The sequence below is a fragment of the Rhea pennata genome, chromosome 18 (assembly GCF_028389875.1).
Source record: "Rhea pennata isolate bPtePen1 chromosome 18, bPtePen1.pri, whole genome shotgun sequence".
Classification (NCBI taxonomy): Eukaryota; Metazoa; Chordata; class Aves; order Rheiformes; family Rheidae; genus Rhea; species Rhea pennata.
In genome coordinates this window covers 10,219,934-10,238,759 of record NC_084680.1, presented here as the reverse complement: position 1 = coordinate 10,238,759, position 18,826 = coordinate 10,219,934, and the positions used below count along the sequence as shown (strand labels likewise).

The 18,826-nt window shown below is 38.6% G+C and overlaps 1 protein-coding gene across 3 annotated transcripts in view; it reads left to right on the top strand.

Moving 5' to 3' along the window:
• Nucleotides 1-18,826, top strand: part of AK8 (adenylate kinase 8) — a 73,267-nt gene that overhangs the window by 41,779 nt on the left and 12,662 nt on the right. For all 3 annotated transcript variants that reach the window (XM_062590906.1, XM_062590907.1, XM_062590908.1), the window contains one exon: nucleotides 2,099-2,240. In XM_062590906.1, coding sequence (XP_062446890.1) covers nucleotides 2,099-2,240 — 142 coding nt within the window. The remainder of the gene's footprint in view (nucleotides 1-2,098; nucleotides 2,241-18,826) is intronic.

Below are 18,826 nucleotides of genomic sequence, written 5' to 3'. Positions count from 1 at the left end.
CCCTGATTCCCTGCTCATCTTACAGGACTGAGAAATGCCTCCTCTCAGCTCTGGCAGCAGAAACCTATTTTTATGGGGTTCTGATCACAGATTAGTAGGTCTCATTCAACTTCCTTGCAAAGTTGCCTTTAAACATTCTGAAGGGGTTTCAAAAAACACATAGATTAGGCCTGTTAGTAAATCCATGTTAATGATTCCAGTAGGAATCCTGATAAAATGACATACATCAAGACTGGAAGTTTGCTGCAGCCAGAAATTCAGAAGTACCAGGAAAATTCCATCAATCTTTGTATATAATACTATTTGCGAAGGAGAAGATGGGATATTGTTTTTCTTTTTTTTTCACTGATGGAACTTCTTGATTTTATATTAGTTCATGTAACTTGGAGGGTAGAAGAATGTACTTGCAAAGAGCACTGATATTATCCTGCTATCCCCTGTATGCCTGCCTGGAGCTGAGGTCTTAGATAGATGGGTGTCATCTGTCTAATAACATTTTTGCTTTCTGCTCCAATATTATGTAGTTAATTTTATGAATCTCATTATAAAAAGGAATACCTAGTTTTGCACTGTCATTTTGCACTCTTTCATGTAGCTGGTAATAATTGTATTCCATTCCCCTTTTCTTTTAGCAGCTGGAGATAGTACTCTGCTTAACTTGTTTTTTTATAATGTGAAGTGGATATCCTCAATTAATACACTAATCTGTTTTCTAATTAATTCCCTGTGGTTTTCTCCCCTTTTTGCTGGTACATTGAATCCTGAGTGCAATTCTGTAAACTCAGTAATTTGATTATTTAAAGGAGAAGTAATGAATTTCATGATAGAGGTACAAGTTTTTAGGAAATGTTAAATTTCAGGAAGCAAATGGATTCTATTATAGCCGTTTAAAACCTGCTTGCGTCTCAGGCTGTAAATGTGCACTGACAATAATATACTCCACTGAAATGCAAGCACATACCTGTCAGCTATTCCTAAAGCAAATTGCATTGTTAGGATCTGACGCATACACTCTTCTGCAAGGAATTCTTGTTGTATTTTTGTATGCAGATGCAATGGCAGGATGAGTATCAAAACATCAACATTGCATGATGTGGATTTATGTAGTCAATTTTATTGCTTGTTTCCAGTAGAGGCAACAGTGTATTAGACATACTGTACAAATAAAGAGGAGGGACTCTCATTGCTTCTTGAAAATTGCTTTGGCTGCTTCTCTAGAAAGTAGCTTGAAGTGTTTTTACTGACTTTTTTTTTTGGGGGGGGGGTTATTTAACACTAAACCCAGAACACTGTGAGAGTCCTTTGAAAATTGATAGACGTTTTTCTTGGACTTTACCATTTAATTCTTTCATTAAAAAAGAAAAGGAAAAAGAAAAAAAAAGACGTTAAGCATCTTAATTGAAATATTTTACTTTATGAAGGCTATAGTGAAAATATGCTGGATACCTTTTTACCAGTATGTCCTGTTAAATAAAATTTAAAAGCTGCATAATAATTCAAAACCCAATCAGAGTCTTGCTGATGTTACTCTCTTGCACTAAAGATAAATAGCAATAGAGAAAAGAGAACTTTTATTTCTAAAATTAGAGAGTCATCAATGCAGTAATTACAGTAGTTGAAATACAGTTATAAAAGCTTCAAGCTTTTTGATAAAGCAGAGAAATATTGTAACTAGCCTGCTATGGCAGAACCATTATCATCTGCTAAGTTAAACAGAGTATGCTACAGATTCTTTTTTCTTCTGTTTTAGAGTTTCCTTTATACAACTCCAGTCATTATTTTTGCATTTTTATAAGATTGTATCATGCAGTTCATTGTTACATCAGCCTAGTGTGGTTGAGAGAAAAAGTACATTGTAAAATTATGTAGGCATCGGTTTTTACCATCTGCTTTGCTGTGGTCTTGTGGCTTCTGATGAAGTTTCTGTGATAGCACAGTCAACAAAGTCGACAATAACTCCTATTTCCAAAAGTGTATCGAAGATATATTTTTTTTTATTTTAGTTCATGTAGCAGTTTAATCAGAAAGAGTAGCATATTTCTTGCTTAATTGCAGACCCTGTATACAAAATAAATTTCTTCTTTCTAATCGTTTACAGTCCCAGACAACCTTGTTGTAAAGATCCTGACAGAACGTCTGAACACACTAGACTGCGTGACCAGTGGTTGGGTGCTTTGTGACTTCCCAAGAGACTTAGAGCAGGGAGAACAGCTGCGAAAAGCAAGAATTATTCCAAACAGGTGAGATATACATTTAGCAATTATGATATTACATTTTTGAAAAGTAAGACTATGGAGAGATGCAGAGCTAGAAAAGGGGTCTCATTCCCAGGGCGCAGGAAATAGAGCATTGGCCTTACAAATCTTTCAGATGGCCAAACTGTGGGAAAGACTAAAGTTTTTTTTCTCTGGTTATTTGTTTGAGTTGCCTCTAAACTAAAACCATAAGATGTGGATTAAAGGTTGGATTATATCAGAAGGTATATTTTATTTACAGCAGGAGGGGATCTACATCTTCTTAGTTCAGGATTGGCATAGCATCACGGAATTTATTAGTATTGCGAGGAGCTCATTATGAGTCTTCTGGGTTTTATGAAATAATTAAAAACAACATATGAATTATATTTTATTTGATCTATAATGAAGCGTTCAGAAATGTAATATAAGAGAAATGAGCAATGAGAACTGTTATGACTGCCAGGCTAATAGATGGGGTTACTCTTCTCAGCTGATTCAGAGGTGCTGAGAGTTTAAAATGCTGGTCTGCCGTGAAAGGGAGAGGCTTTTTTCCTTCCCCTCCAGAAGTTCCAGGTTCAGTTGATGCCATTGGCCAACACAGTGGCTGGCCCAAAGGTACATGTTGGAAATTTGTAGCCTGTATGCTTCCAAGGTGCTTATTCTTATCTAAGAAGCAGTACTAGAAAAGATGTAGTAACTACATATATGTTTAAGCTGGCAAATTTACTCTTCCTGTGCCTTCTCTGCGGTTGCCTTTCCGTGCCCTTTCCTTCCATAGAGGGTACAGTGGAAAGAACTGAGAGGGTTAGACTGAGCTGGAGAGAGATAAAAGGAGAGAGAAAAGGGAGGGTGCCAGAAGTCATGCCATCAAGGCTTGGAAAGGGAAGTACGTGAAAACAGCAGTGCTATTATTTATTAAAAATAATACAAAATACATCTTAAACAGAAATCCATTTCATGAAAAAGGGAGAAAGATTCTGAAACTTATGCTAGGTTCAGTTAAATATCACTTCCCATGGAATATTCTTCATATGCATAAAGTAGGTCCTGCATCCCTAAACACGTATGTGAATACATGAGATCAGTGTGAATACTCGTTTGTCTCAGAGTGTTGCTTTACAGAATTGAGATCTTAGCAAGCAAGGAGGAACAACTGGTTATAAAATCCTGTGTACAGAGATTTTGCACTCATCCATTTGCTCAGCTTCTATTCTCTTTAAAAAGCTCTGCACATTCAAATTTGCATTAAGGATTTGGCCCTTACTATTTTATACAGGGGTTGAAGTAAGGGACAAAAATAGACATCATGCTACCAGATTGATTTTGGAGCTGATATTTTCCTTGAAACTATAGCAGTAGGTATACAAGGAAGAGAGGGTGATTATAAACAACAGGACATATTGCAGCATAGGATAGCAGGGCAGTAATTCAGTTTCAGTTGTGATGCTAGTTATAAAACACTATCTGCAGAGGTAGTGTTTCTGACATCAGGAGAAAACTCTGATAGAATTATAGCCTTGAAATCAATCTGGGAATAGGATGCAGAAATCTATAAATCAGACACAGAACAATCTACAAAGTCTCAGTTTTAGGAGGGCTCTGTTGATGAAATTAGATTAAAATAAATTTACATATATATCAAGTTTATTATTAAAATCTAGTCACATCAGTAAACAAAATTATTTGTGAAAGAGTATGTTACCCTGTGTTTTGAACTCAAAGTAGACCTCTTTGGCTGATCAGAACATGGAGTTATTGTCTGGTTGTCAAGTCATAAATCTATTCCTTAGACCTAATAAATGGTTAGTGTTCAAATACTATGTTTTATCTGACTCCTACCTCATAAAGCTAGTATACATAATACTAAATTATACAGCATTGAGCAGGATCAGTCTCCCAGCTCCTCCATCTTATGGAAAGAAAAACAAACCTAGTAATTGATGGTTGAAAAGAAGGAAAATAAAGTTATTTGAAAACAAACAAAATGGGCTATAAAGTTTGTTAAAACGTAATAATAAAAAAACTCATACAGCATCAGCCACTGCATCCAAAGAACTGCCCTGGAACAAAAAGGAAAATAATTCATTTCCCACTGAAAATGTAAGATATAAGGTTTTTCTTAAATTAGAATTTGCAGTAGAGGAAAGACTTGCTTACAGACTGGTGCAGAAAGACCTGGCTTGTATCAGGCAAAACCTGTCTTCCCATAGCACGTTGCTTTCTGTACTCTGAGAAGACCTGTATGCCTTCCGTGTTCCTTCATGTGAAGCAATTACTGCTTAAATGGACAGGATCCTGATCGTATTGAACTGTGGCAGCCTTTAGGGCAAATAAGAAGCTGAACGTATTAGTGGTCTCTCAGCTATCTAGCAAAAGAACACCATTAACCACTTAGTGCCTAAAGTAAATGGGAGTCCAAATACAATTACAGGTTGGCATCTAAAGCTCAGAACTACTACTGCTAAGAACTGAATTCAGTTTCTCATCCAAACAGGTGTGAATAGCTATTTTAGCTTTTTTATTGTGAATACTTGAGCAATAACAGAAAATACATAGTTCTGCTCTAGACACATCTAATATAGAGAAAACTCTATTCAGCTGCTTGTAAAATCTTGCTTACACCTGTCTCCATCCTAACAAATGTTTGAAGTAAAACTGGACAAATTGTACTTCAAGATATGTCATAAAAAAAGAGGCAAAATGTAAATCTCAAGGTTGGATTTTCTTAACAGCACAAATTGAATAAGGCAGATCAACTGCTCTCTTGCAAACTTACAGTTAAAATAATATTCACCAGCAATGTTGTCATCTGTTATATATCTCTTGTAATTAGCTTCAGCTGGTTCACGACCAGCTGTCTGCTGGTCCCAGGCCAGTTTAAGGCAATCAGCAGTTTCAGGATTTCCTGAGCCAGAGGGTCATCTGGACTGCTGTGTCTAATAGCCTATGTTCATTGACTTCATAATCCATTTTTCAACACATTATGTTTTTGGCCTTCAGCAAATCGTATGGAAAGGAGTTTCACTTTTTAACTGAGTTTCACAGAATCATGCTTCAGTGTATTTGTTTTAAACCTCCTGCCTGGGGATTTCTTTGAGGTTCCTTAGTCCTTCTAGTATGAGAAATAGTTACCAATGCACCCTGTTGAACCTCTCATAACACCTGTTTTTATAAACCTCTCATATCTCCATTCAGTCATCTCTCCTCTCATCAGAGCCTTGGTCTGTTTATCCTGTCCTTACCTGGAAGTCATTCCATTCCTGTGATCATCCTATCTCCCTGTTCTCTACTTTATCTAGTTATTGCAACTGTTTCTTTTCTAAGGTGGGACAACCAGAATTGCATTCAGTTTTCAGTTTCCCTAATAATTACTGATATTCTCATATTCTATCTAGTGATAGATTTTGGAAGACTATTTTGTGTGTGTGAAGATTATGGTAAATATTTTTAGAGTGTCTCTTTCATTGAAAATATGCTTAAAAATACAAAGTGTCATAAATCTCAATTAAGTGCGTATAAACTCAGCAAGAAGAAGCCTATGGGCCCCTTACCTCAAGATCTTCATGATTAAATTTGCAGCCAAGTTTGTGTTAAAGTTCTCCTTAAGCTGATAAAACAACTCCTTACCTTTGTTCCCATTGTATCTGTTTGTCCAATCCTAAATTCTTTCCCAGTATAGAAATAAATAGCAGTAGCATCTCCAGTGCAATTTTTCTGGTGCTGAACTTCAAAAAAAAAAAAAAAAAAAAGGATGTGCTCGTATCCCCAATTTTGTCACTTTTTCATATAATATTTTTAAAACTCGTTTTTCATCACATTACTAAGAACCTATAATCAAACAGTTTAGGATAATGTAGTTTCTAATTTCTAAGTCAGAATATGTGAATATGTGGAGAACAAAAGGGAAAAATCAGAATGGAAAAAAAGATCTTTTTTAAAAAAACTATTTGGTCTTTACATGGGGCTTTCATATTTCTGCAGCTGATCTCAATGTGGATTAGGGATAATAAACAGCCTATTAATGGAGGCCTGAACTAGGAAATGGAGTTTGAATCAGCAGCAAAATTCAATGGCTGGTATAGGTTAATAACTCCATTACTACCAGCTCTCTTCTTTAGCCGTTTGAAGAGCTAGGTGTTAGCCTTATCTTACTCCTCATTAATTGAGCTAATAGAACCCCAGTGACCCTACCATGCTGCCATTATCTGAGAGTTTACCAGACATGGACTGGAATACTTATCACTGAATATATATTCCCGAGATGCACTTTTTGAGATATTTTTGTTAAAGATTGGCTGCCTTCAGATTCCTTTCTTTATCTTCATTTCCTTGCTGCCTTTTGTAACAGCTACGTATTTGAAAATTACTGGAAATGACTTAATCAAGGAACAAGCTAAGTCCCAAAATAGTTGCATCAAGGTAACATAACACTGATTGGATTATTCTGACATAGAAAATCTTACAGGGCATTTTTAAAACTTTGGCCTAATTTAAATGATGGATACTGTGTATTTATAATAGATACATTTTAAATTAATGGCATAACAAAGCTGATGGGTAACAAAGAAGTAATCTTAGACTGATCTCTTATTTTCTACTCCCTTTCACAAGGAAAAAAAAAAAACAGAATATATACCAATGACTCAGTAATCAAAATACTAAATCAGTACAACAATATTTGCTTGCCCCAGAAATAGAGAGATTGTGAGCAAGAGGCTTTCCCAGCCTATTTTATTCACCCACTTTGCATAGTATAAAATGTCCAGGTAGCCTATTTAAGATGTGGCTTAAGCAATAAAGAAAGTCGTAAAATAATAGGCAGATCACTTCTCTGTTTCAGCCATTCTCACTTTCTCTTCTGATTAGAAAGCTGTTCCCTCCTATCAGACCTGCTTAGATGGTAGCTGGTTCACTGGTGGTTATTTTCACTAAAGATAATTGTTTTCCATTTATTATCACTTTGCAGGTCACTGCTCCCACCCCCAGCTGCCCTCTTCCTCCTCCTTCCCATGCTCAAGACCAGCCAGCCAGACGGACGTGGCACAGTTTAAGGGGCAAGTGATAGACAGCTAACGGGGGCAGCTCAGAGACAGATTCTTCTTGAGGCCAGTCAGAGGCTTACAGAATAGAAATATATTTTGGGAAATGTGCTTTAGGTGATGAATTCTCACTTTGTTCCCCACTCCAGTGGTGGCCCTTGTCCCCTCAGCTATGCTGACTGTACATTAACTGCTTACATAGCCGTGGTCTGACGGAGCAGAACTCCCTGGCTGGGTGATAAGAATGATGATAATTTTTTTCCCCTAAAATCCATTCTAGATTCTGTTTTCCAGGCAAAATTAACAACTCTTCCTCTTGCCTGGACTGACAAATGAGTCATCTGTTTCACTGCTTTTAGTGGAATCCATTTGATCCACAGTTGTACTGTTTTCCATGCCACAATAATTCTGTCATCGTGTGGTCTCTTGATGCAAGTAGTTTGAGACTTACCTTTTTTATAGAAAAGGTTTTAAGTCATTTACATTCATTTCCTCATTTGTTTCCTGACCCCTTGCATCTATTGCAAGAGGTGTCACTAAACACTCCATAATGGGTGAAATATTTCAGAGAAGCATAACTATCCCATTAGTTTATAAATGTGTATAGAAATGCATACATTCCTCTGTCATCAAGGCTCTGTTAGGCAGTCACACCCACAGATTACTTTAGAGTGACAACTCTTTTTCCACATTCAGTGCAAAAGCAACATGCACGAAGTCTTTTGTGTGTGCTGGCAGAACTAGCAGAAGCACCTCCTTGCACAGATCTCTAAGGTCTGGTGGAGAATCTTTGCTCTCTGTTCTCTCTCTCTCTCCTCTGGTAGATTATGCTTTGTCTTCCCTCATAAAATAGCACTGATCCTGGTAGAAGCTGTGGCTGTTAAGGAATCCAGTAGATATGAAATTGGATCATTACAGTAAAAAGATTCTGATGTCACCTTTGCAGCCCTTACTGCACATTCTGCCTGATTTATAACCTTTCTATCTTGGGTAAAGCAATTAATATGCATCTTGAGTCAACCACAGCAAAACATCAAATATCATTTAAAAATCGTTTTATGGACTTTCTGTAGGATGCTATGTTGACTGTCACAAGCATCACTTCTTGTTTCTTACTCTGCTCCAGCAAGAATGGGAGGTATTTTTGGCTTCAGTTGTTGGAGGCAGGTATTATTTTTAGATGTTACCTCATGCAAGCGCCTTTTGATGGCTGGAGGTTGTTTGGTGAAATCCTGGATACAGCAATTAAGGAGATCTCTGATCTCAGCAAGCTTCCTAAGGCTCCAGGAAGAGAAAAGAAAAAATGCTTCTACTTCTAAGTGAAGATTTCTGTTAAGGACGCAAAACCACGTGCACAATCCTTTCTTTCTTTTTGATGCTGAAAAGAAGGATATTTTCCTACAGCAGCTACCTAACACAGATGAAGAGACATTAAGAAACCCGAAGATTTCCTCTCCTGATTTCCTTCATGTTGAAACTATTTTTCTCTAAAGATGCCACCTGTAGCAGGGTTTCCTTTCTGAACTCAACACTTGACTGGAGAGAGGAGGAGAACTCTGTAAAAGCTGAAGAGTCTGGGCTACTTTTCACCTCTTTGGCAATGGTAGCAAGTTTTAGATGAGACAAACCAAACCAGCAAAATCTCCGTGCTTTCTTTGCATGGGAGCAGATACAGTTAGACTATGAAAGCACTGGGCTTAGTATTAATACTTTCAGTGCTACCTCCCAAAATGTCATGAAGTATACACCCCTTCAAGGCAGTGCCAGTGTTCCTAGCTCCTCTTTTGGCTCCCCAAATTAGATGCCTGCATAGGAGCAGCAGTTTGATCAAGGTAACTTTGAGAGTTTGTGACATTGGTACTATTTGAACCTTGAAGAGCCAAAGAACTTTGAATGATGTCAAATTAGTCTTTGCAGGAAGCTGTCTGTTTGAACACTTCACTCTCTAGTTTGTAAAAAAGCTAGCTAAATCAGGTGACATTTTGGAAAGAGTCATGATTCAGGATTCTCTGACTTGGTCAGTAACACAAGAGTTATTGTGCCCTTATGTGCACCTGTTCACTTCAGGGCAAACGACTGGCTTGTGTTTCTGCAGAAAAAAGTATTTAATATGAAATACTTGTATGAGGTTGTCTCAAATTCCTGAAAGGAACTGAAGATCTTTAGTGAATCCAGAAGGTAAGTTTCTCATATGAAAACCTTTCCCTTAATATTCAGGAAACTAAGATGACGGATTTCCTGTGTTCAGTGCCTTGGGAACCTAGACATTTTCATTCCTATCAGAGGAAAATATGTTGCTCTGAGAAGGAGATCTGAGAAGTGCCTGAAAGAAGAACCAGACTTTAAAAAACCAAATTCACAATGACAACTTCGTGGTATTAATCTCCATAAATCAACAGACAGGGACAATTCGAGGCCTTCACATGACACACAACTTCTGTTCAAGAAAGGAAATGAAAAAGTCTTGGGAAAGCAAGTGCTAGTCAGATTATCTAACCTTTGCTTTTCCTCGCTGGGCATTCCTTGCTTTGGTGGCCTCACTGAACTCACAACCTTGGTTTCCCCCCAGGTCGCCTAGTTTGCTCCCCAACTCTCTAATAGGATCCAGCAGTATCCAAGATGCTGTGTGAATGTTGTAGTGTTGAAACTGAGAGGCCATCCTGCAGCTCATGTTTGAGACTGTTTGCTGTTGAACCACTTTTAACTATATTAGCCAATGTTGCTATGAAGGAAACAGTGTAGCTACGTGCTGCCATGTATTATCAGTTGCATTTCATGGAAAGTAATGCAGATAAATCTCACCAAGGTAAAACATGGTGTACTTTGTCAATTCTGAATATTTCTTCATAGACTAAAGCAATCATTTTCAAAATTTTACGTTATTTTTTTTAATAGCTCAGCCGAAAAAGGACCATATGTCTGCAAGTCTGATTTTGCAGGATTTAGGAGGTTTTTATAAGGAAGATACTGGTATCAAGAACTGTCTGGAACCAGAACAATTTTTGACTAATAGTGACTGAGAAGGAAAACTTCAAATATAATGGTGTGGCAGCATTTAATTTACATGGAGAAAAAGCATGCACATTCATAAAACTATTTAGAGTTTTGCCTATGTGAAGATTGTGGATGGAGACACTTTGTAACTGAGGAAGCATGGTGGGTAAAGGGATTTTTTTTCCAGTGTTATCAAGTATCTGAAAGTTTTTAATGTTTTTCCATTTACTTCTGTGTTTGTGGTAGTAAAAGTTGTCTGAATATTATTCTGAGTAAATGTAGAAAGGTCATCCTTACTTCTGTTTGGGTTAAAACTTAGTTTATGAAAGGCTATTGCTGCGTTTGCTATCTACTTTTGAGAGCACAAGGGCAATTACTTATAGAGGAACAACATCAGGAAGGTACATTACCTTTGGACTCTGATTACTAGAATTTGGGCACTTTGGAATAAAAACTTGGGTCAAGCTTATGCCAGCTGTGCTCTGGTTTAATAGTCTCTTTGAATCTGAGACTCCTCAGAGTAAGGCATTACTGTGAGCTAGTGTGGCTGGCAAAATTGGCCCGTATTGAAAACCACAGGCAGAGCAGGCATTATGTTTCTTTTACTTAGATTCTCCAAGCTGAAGATCTAGGAAGACAAGTGCATCAGTCTGTAGCAAATATTATACAACTTGGGTGATTAAAACTGTCAAGTAATATTGCATATTTAATGGAGACTGGTTTGTCATTACCGTGAGGATTAGAAAGTGTAATCTTCATTAAAACATCAGTGGATTTACTGCTGTTTGCCTTGGAACAAGATATTTGCTCGGAATTTTCTAGTAAGTAAATTTAGCAAGTGCAAGGCAATTTAGGAGAGCAGAGCTGAATCCTGTCATAGCTTATACTGAGGAGAGAAGTTGCAGCGATCCCTTGTGTCTGACAGATGCACTGGATCTAATTCTATTCGTTTGGATCACCAGCAGTCACATAAATATATTAATCACCATCACTTAAATTGGCTTCCTTTGGCTCAGATGTAAGTAATGACCTGGTGTTTTTGCGCTATGTAAAGATCATATTTTCTGTCCTGAAATGTGTAATGTTTAGAAAAGTCTGTGTTACAGAACTCTGTCCTTTGTAAGGCTTCAAATGCATTTTGAGTAAGACTTTTTTCTCCCCCATAGAAGCTTTTATCTTATTCTTTTCTAAGATGTACTGTATTTCTGTAAGACTAGTATCGTAGTTTGCACTTGATCTGATCTGAATGTTGATTAATATCCCGCTGATATGCAAGTGAATAATCTAGAAAATGGTATGTCCTTTTGGTATAACTGTCCAAAGATCACAGGACAGCAGATTAAAAAATAATTGTCTCATTTTACTAGTAAATGCTGCCATTTTTGTGAATGTGAGACTAGGGACAGGTTATTTCAACAAAATTTGTGGCCAAAAATAAGAGTTTGTCCTCATGTACTTGCAGTGAAATCAATGGATTTGTTCTGGACACAGATTTGTCCCCAAAGTAAAAAGAGAGAGAAAAAAAAAGTTTACTTTCTCCTTTCAAAAGTATAGTTTTTTCACAGAATTCTGTTCCCAGCTGTGCATCTGTAACCTCCGTGGATGAGACTGCACGAATATAACTGGAGTAGGAGCAAGCCCTTAGCTTTCTTGCCACCATTCCAAATATAACTGCAGCTTGAAAACTTGCTGCTATTTTTTTGGTTGAAAATGTTGCTACAAGTCCATTATACTGAATCCAGGATTATATTAACAGTCAGTCTCATCTTCCTTCCTCTCCCTTTAGTTGTGAATGGGTAGCTGAAATGCTTTTTGCTTGGTAATTATTAAAGAATGTGTTGTATTCCAATTCTATAATTCTTATACTAAGTATCTGCGACTCAGAAGAATCATTCTGCAGAACACAACAAAACTTGCATAACCTATGGTGGCAGAACAGGAGCTTGGACAAAAAAGATCTAGGACTAGCTCCAATTCTTAAGGTCTTCTTTATGTCCTTCTTTTGCTGTATATTTGCATTATAAGTATAAGAAGTTCAATCAGTACAGCTTCCAAATAGTCCCTTCTTCAACAACATGAGCCTAGCTTCCTCTGATTTGTTGGGCATCATCTTGTTTTACTGCTAAGTATAGGAGAGCTCTGTGTTTGAGCTGAATATTTGTTTTTAGTTCCTGCCTTCTAGAGAATTTCTGCAGTGGTTCCTAAGTTTCTAATCATGCTGTCTTCCTTTCCCCTACCCCTACCTGACCCTGTTATAGAGCTCAACTGTTGTTTTACCTTGTTGATGTTTTGTCTATATTTGCTTTAACCAGATGCCCCTCTTTGCATGCAGCACTGGGACTCATCCCTTCTCTCCTATCAACAATAATTAGCCTTGTAAGACTAATGGAAGAAATCGTGTCTAATTACCCTGTTGAAGGACCAATTATGTTATTAACATTTGTGGGCTATAAGCTAATGATGAGGAGAGCCTCTCATTTGCATAGCATTAAGTTAATTGAGCTGGAAGCTATGGGGTGGATGGTGGTGATGATTGCAGGATTCTGTTACAGAATGGATAATGATGACCAGAGCAGGACGATTCACCTGACAGGTTTATTAATTAACAGCTATCTGATTACCTAGAAGAAATGGCAAGTGGCAGTCCTTCTGAAAGAAGCTGTGGTATTTTTTTTAATGAAAGATGCTGTATTGTTGCTAATATTCTAGGGTGATTTATGGTAATGGCAGCACAAGCCCTTTACTGGGAACCTACACAAAAAACCTGATCTCGGCCTCCTCTGCCCTTGCAAAAAAGCCTTATGAATGTCTGATATTTCTAAATACTGCAATTCTTATAGTGGTGCATGAACTAGTGCTGTGCCAGGGATTTGTTTGGCTGTATGAACAGTTCACTTTGAAAAATCCTGAATTGTTATAAAATCTGCAGGTCTTACCCTTGGAATTTTTTTCGTTGTTGTGTTATAAGGGATTCTATGTTGTATTAGGGAGAAAATAACTACAAAACTCAGCTTTCAGATTTTCCTGGTGTGTACAAAGTGGAAGTGAAGGTGAGTGCCCTTTACCTTCTATTTGTTTCTAGATACAAACAACTGTACAAAGATATCAGGCCTTTTAAAGAGCAAGAATCTTTTTTATTTAAAACAATTATAAGAAGAAAAATCTGTCTTTAGCCTTTTGATTAGACATCAAGTTCTATCTGATGAATTCCAAACGGACTGAAACTTACAACCAATTCAGACACTCTTGCCTGAACAAGTACAAAGTATCTTTTACACACACAAAAAAACCCCCACTCTGTTTAAAAATTGCCTATGCTGATCAATCTGCCATAACTCTGAGTAACTTGCTGCACAGTTGCTCTCTGTTAGAAGTGCACACTGCAGCTCTGAACGCCTTTGAATGTCCAATACAGCTTCCCAGTCAGTAGGTCTCATTAGACTTTTTTTTCTGCTATATTGAAGAGCCCATTATTAAATCATGTGAACTCCAGACCTCGCCTGCTGACTAAGATACCCAGTTCATCCTGGAACAACCTTTCACCAGACATGTCTCAGGGGGGCGGGGGGAGAGAGAAAAAGAAACATTTCAGAGAATGACATTTTGTCCGCTAAGATAGTCTGATAATTAGCACTTCAATAGTAACAGATTTGTGATGAGTAGAGATCTGTAGATTAAAATCTAATCACCATTATTTTGCTGTTGGAGAATTTATCATTCACAATTTTTTCCTGTATTTTGTGATCAGCATTTTCTGGATACAAAAGAGCTAAGAACATGGCCTTAATCTGATACGGCAAATGCACTTCGAGGCCAAAAATTTAGTTTACTGGACATGTACATACATGTCTAAATCACTGCTTTTTTAAAAAAGGAGAAGAGAGGAGAATTGGAAACTTGGAAAAAAGATGAAGCAAATAATCTGGGAGAATACCTCTTGGAGGTGGCTGCGAGTCTGATGTGTTTGGTGGCCGCGACTAGCAGCTGCCGGTGAGAATAAAGGATCCAGCTGTGAACGCTGGTTGAGGAAGAGTGACCGTGCAGCTGTGGGCACCTGTGTGGTGTGGAGCAAGCAAATGTTTGTGCAGCATCTAAAAGGAGCATCTTCCATCATCTTCCATCTCCTTCCGATGTGAGATGATACAGACCCTAATGTCCATATTTGTGTAGAAATTACCTAAAAAACTTGTTCAGGGAACATGGCACAATGAGTATCTGTGCTGAAATTTAAACCAGACATCCTCCCGATCTTCATTAGCTTTCTGTAATCGCTAACCCACACAGCCACTGTTAGAAATATCTTTACTATATAAATTAGTTTTTTCTGTAAGGCATTCAGTACTTCACTACAATGCCTTGCTGTATAAAATACACAAACACAGCAGCAAGCCAAGATCTGATAGATCAGGAATTATGTATTTAATTCAGAGTTCTCTATAGAGTGCTCGTAAAAGCTTGATCATGATAGAGGGGCCCATAAACGTTTGGGAACATAAATATTTCTGTAGGAAATGGCTTTGTGAAACATTTAGTTGTTGAGTAATAAGAAGAACAGAGAAAATCAGATGAGTAGAAATCTCTAGGTACTAATCTGATGGGTTATATATGTTGCAATGATAATAGTGTTGAGAGAGAATTTTTATGGGACCAGTACCAACAGATACATGGAGTCCTGCACTTTTACTAATATTTACATCATATTGTGCTAGCACCATTTGCTCTCTCTGCTGCTCCAAAATTCAGCTGTAAAACCCAGAAAAGCAGTGGATAATACCTAGGAGTTCAGAGCTACTGTGCTATTTGTCTGCCCATGAGGGCAGAAGTCCTCTGAACTCATACATGTAAGCTACCTGCTTTGAGCAGGAAAGGGAGAAGCCTTCAAGTCTCAGGCCGTGATCAGATGTTCACTAGAGGAACGTGTTCGGCAGTTTGAGATGTACCAGCCTCTCCAGGAGAGCCGTCGGATTGAATTATATAGAGGACCTCATCCACCTCAACCACATTAGCTAAAGCCATTGGTGAAAGCTGCTTAACTGACACTGGCCAACTGTGCATTGCAGCAGTGGGGGAACACTCACAGTCCCACCAACCGGCTCTGCTGCTGGGAAAAATCTTCTGTCAAAGTTATTCAGGGACCTACTCTTCTCCTAGCAGGTTGTGGGGCAGTTTCTGTCAAAGGACAGAAGAAATAAGCTTTTCTGGAGAAAGCCTGGTGTGGATGGAGGCAGTAACCTCCAATCTGCTGCAGCCAACACAACGGCACTAGAAGAAAATACATGCCTGAATCCTCAGGCACCTTTTTACTAGTATAACTTGACGTTTCCAGTCATGAAGGGAAACAGTGGAATTAGTGGCAGAGAGACTGGTTGCACTAGAACATGATTCCCACTTGTGATCAGGAGTATTAGGCAACAGCCTAAAACTTCCACTGAAGCCAGGTATTTGAGCTGCTCTGCAAGCAGGTCAGCTGCTGTTACAGACTTTCAGTAGAGGAAGGTGGCTGCATGGGGGGAGCGAATCTGATCACACTGTCCACAAAATCTACAGAAAGCCAGGTAGTGTTTGGTATCAGGGAAGGACTGCAAGGTAAAATGTAATACATGAGGATTTCAGGGGAAATGGTGCTCTGGCTCTGTCTTTTGCTTTTCTGGAATATCCAGAGTTCCAGTTAATATTTGAGTATTTAGGCGACAGTCCAGCTAGACAACACAGGGAAAATATTTTAGAAAACTATACATCAAAAAATATTCTAAATGACCAAACTGTAGAACAAAACATTCTGGCAACACAGCTGGTGCTCTTGTCAGTCTGCAGATGAGAAAATCGGAAGAGAACCACTGTGAAAAATAAAAACAACCTAGGAAGAGCTAATCAGGTTAGAAGGGATGTTTGGGCTGTGAGGTTTTTTGAGGGCTGTAGCGAAAAATAGAATAAGATTAGAAAATATTTGTCCATCCTGTATGACAGATGTAGGAGACGACGTTATTTGTTACTTCTGTTCTTTCCTCTGAAAACAGCAGCAGCAAAGAGCTGGCAGGCACAGTGAAATGCAGTTAGCAAAAGTAATGGGAGTTGAAAGTTTGACCTTTTGTGATGGAAATTTGATATGAAAAAAGTGTCTTTTGATAATTTCTCCATCCAATCAGATATGGGAGATGTCTTGATCCTGTTTCCTCATTTGCATGCTGACTGATCTCATCTGAAAAACCAATCATTCAGAAATATTGGGACATCAACAGAAATGTTACAAGCAAGGAGCTGTTTTATCTGAGAGGTCTGCAGGTTGTCATCTCATGTTTTTCACTCCAGTGGCCTGATCTCTTCTTCATGATTCCTTGTTTTTATTGGCAGGATAAGCTGAACATATTGAAATGCAAATAGCCTTTTCCACACTGAACCAAAATATGGGAGTTTTTCTGTGTGTGATTGATTGTATCCAGGACACTTCAAAAGCAACAAAGAAATAATTTCTGCATTGCTTCTGATTTCTTGACACTGCCAGGTTCTGATGTTTCCTGTTAGCAATCATTGGCAGAAGGTGATTTCTGTGCCTGCGTCTTACCTCTGCTTCTTCCCCCCACCCCTCTTCAAGGGCCATGTGTTGATGCAGTTTCCCATTTCTGGGACAAGTGTGTAAGGTCATTTAGCTTGTGTATACATACATGCACGTGTGCTTACAAGTGATTATTCCAGGTGCTGAACTAGTGTCATAAAGGTATTTAATGGATTTTACCAGATTGTAGATGTGTTTAATCCAGTAAGGGTATAATTCAAAGCCTTGCCCGTCTTTGCCTTCAGCTGTGTGCCTAACTGTCCAGATGATTATCTGGCTACTCAGATTTCAGATCCTGGCACTGCCCACTTAGGTGAGTTTAGCATCAACTTTATCTCCCAAACAAACAATTTAACCTTTCTTTTTTCTAGAACAGGCAATCCAATTTCCATTTTACTCAACCATGCAGTGGGTTAATGACAAGCTTTCCTGCTGTGTAACTGGTGTTATTATTCCTTATTTCAGAGACCGCTTGTTAAACTAATGTCTTAAGCCAAAATTTTGCATTACTTAACCCAGAAACTAGGAACAAACTAATAATATACAATAGTTCTAAATAAAAGAAGTGAAGATGTGATTTAAGATAGTTCTTTTCTTGCATAATACCTTTTTAACATCAGGGTCAAGCTGTATAAAAAATCTTTTTTTTTTATTTAAGTATCTGAAGAATTTTTTTGAGATTTAAAATTATCTGTGTGGTATAGCAGATGCAACTGAGGCTCTTAAAACCCATTAACAAAAACAAAACACCCCCCCCAAAAAAAAAAAAACAGTGAACAAGGAAAGGCTTATTCTCCATCTGGACAGCACATAGCCTGCTAATCTGAGTGCTGTCCTGGCATGTAGGATGTTCTGTTCAGTCCCTAATTTCGGGGGCTTCTTAGGGTAATTCTGCTTTATTGAAAAAAAGTAAGCATTCGCTGAATTTAAGTGTCTTGCATCCCTGGTGAACACCCGCATCATTAAACTGCTAAAGTACTCTGCTTTTTTGTTTTGATTTATTTATTTATACAAAACAGAACAATTCCAACAGGAGGGCAGAGGCGGGTGTTTTTTCGTTTTGTGTTGTGGCACTTTGCGGGGTGGTGGAGGACCCTTGTTCAGAACCTAACGTCAAAGTGAACTAGCACCTTTTGAAGAGTTACCTTGAGTGCCAGCTGCTGGCTAGCCCTACCTAACAAAACCTTCCTTCAGACTGGTGTGGTTTTTGCACAGTTTTGCTTCTGGCTAATCAGCATGCCCTCTCGGGCTCTCTGGAGCTGCCAAGTTGAGAGGGGGGTTTTCACGCTCCTTGCTGTAAGATGGGGCGTGTGAGGAGGAAATGCATATACCTGGGTGACAGGCTGGAAGAGGAGGTGTCGCAGGGGCCACTCTGCTGCGACTGCTTTCCAAAGCTGTCTCCTGGAGGGAATGGGTGCAAGGAAAGGGACAAACTGGATTATAAGCTCTATATAATAGGGTATTTTGAAAATCGTTCGGCTCGCGTTTGTACAGCATGTTGAAATGTAAAGCCCTGTGTTAGACAGTAGGTCAAGAATCACTGCAGTGCTGCTCGGGTGGGTGACAGTATGTACCCAGTTAGGGACCCATAAAAGTTGGCCATCCTCATCATCTGGCCACAGAATTGGTGTGCTAACCTGGCTTTTTCTTTAGTCTCTAGTCACTAGATGTCAAAGTCTAACCACCAGTCTGTGTGCATGCGTCATGTTTAGCTCGTTGTACCTAATTTCTTCAGCAATGAAGGTATTGCTCTGTGTGGGTTAAGGATTTTGCCGCAGGAAGAACGTGCTTGTTTTTGATGGAGGGCAGGAGTAGCTCGGCTGATAGGCGTCTTCGGTTCGGGAGGGACGGCTTCATCAAGTCCTGTGGGGGCGAGCTTTGTAAAACACCAGAAATGGTAAATCTCCCCGTTGCTTGTGTAATAAGCTGGAGTTGTTGGTCTGAACAGCTAGCACGACTCGGCAACTCTCTGAATTAGGCATTGAGCGTCTTCCCCGATGGGA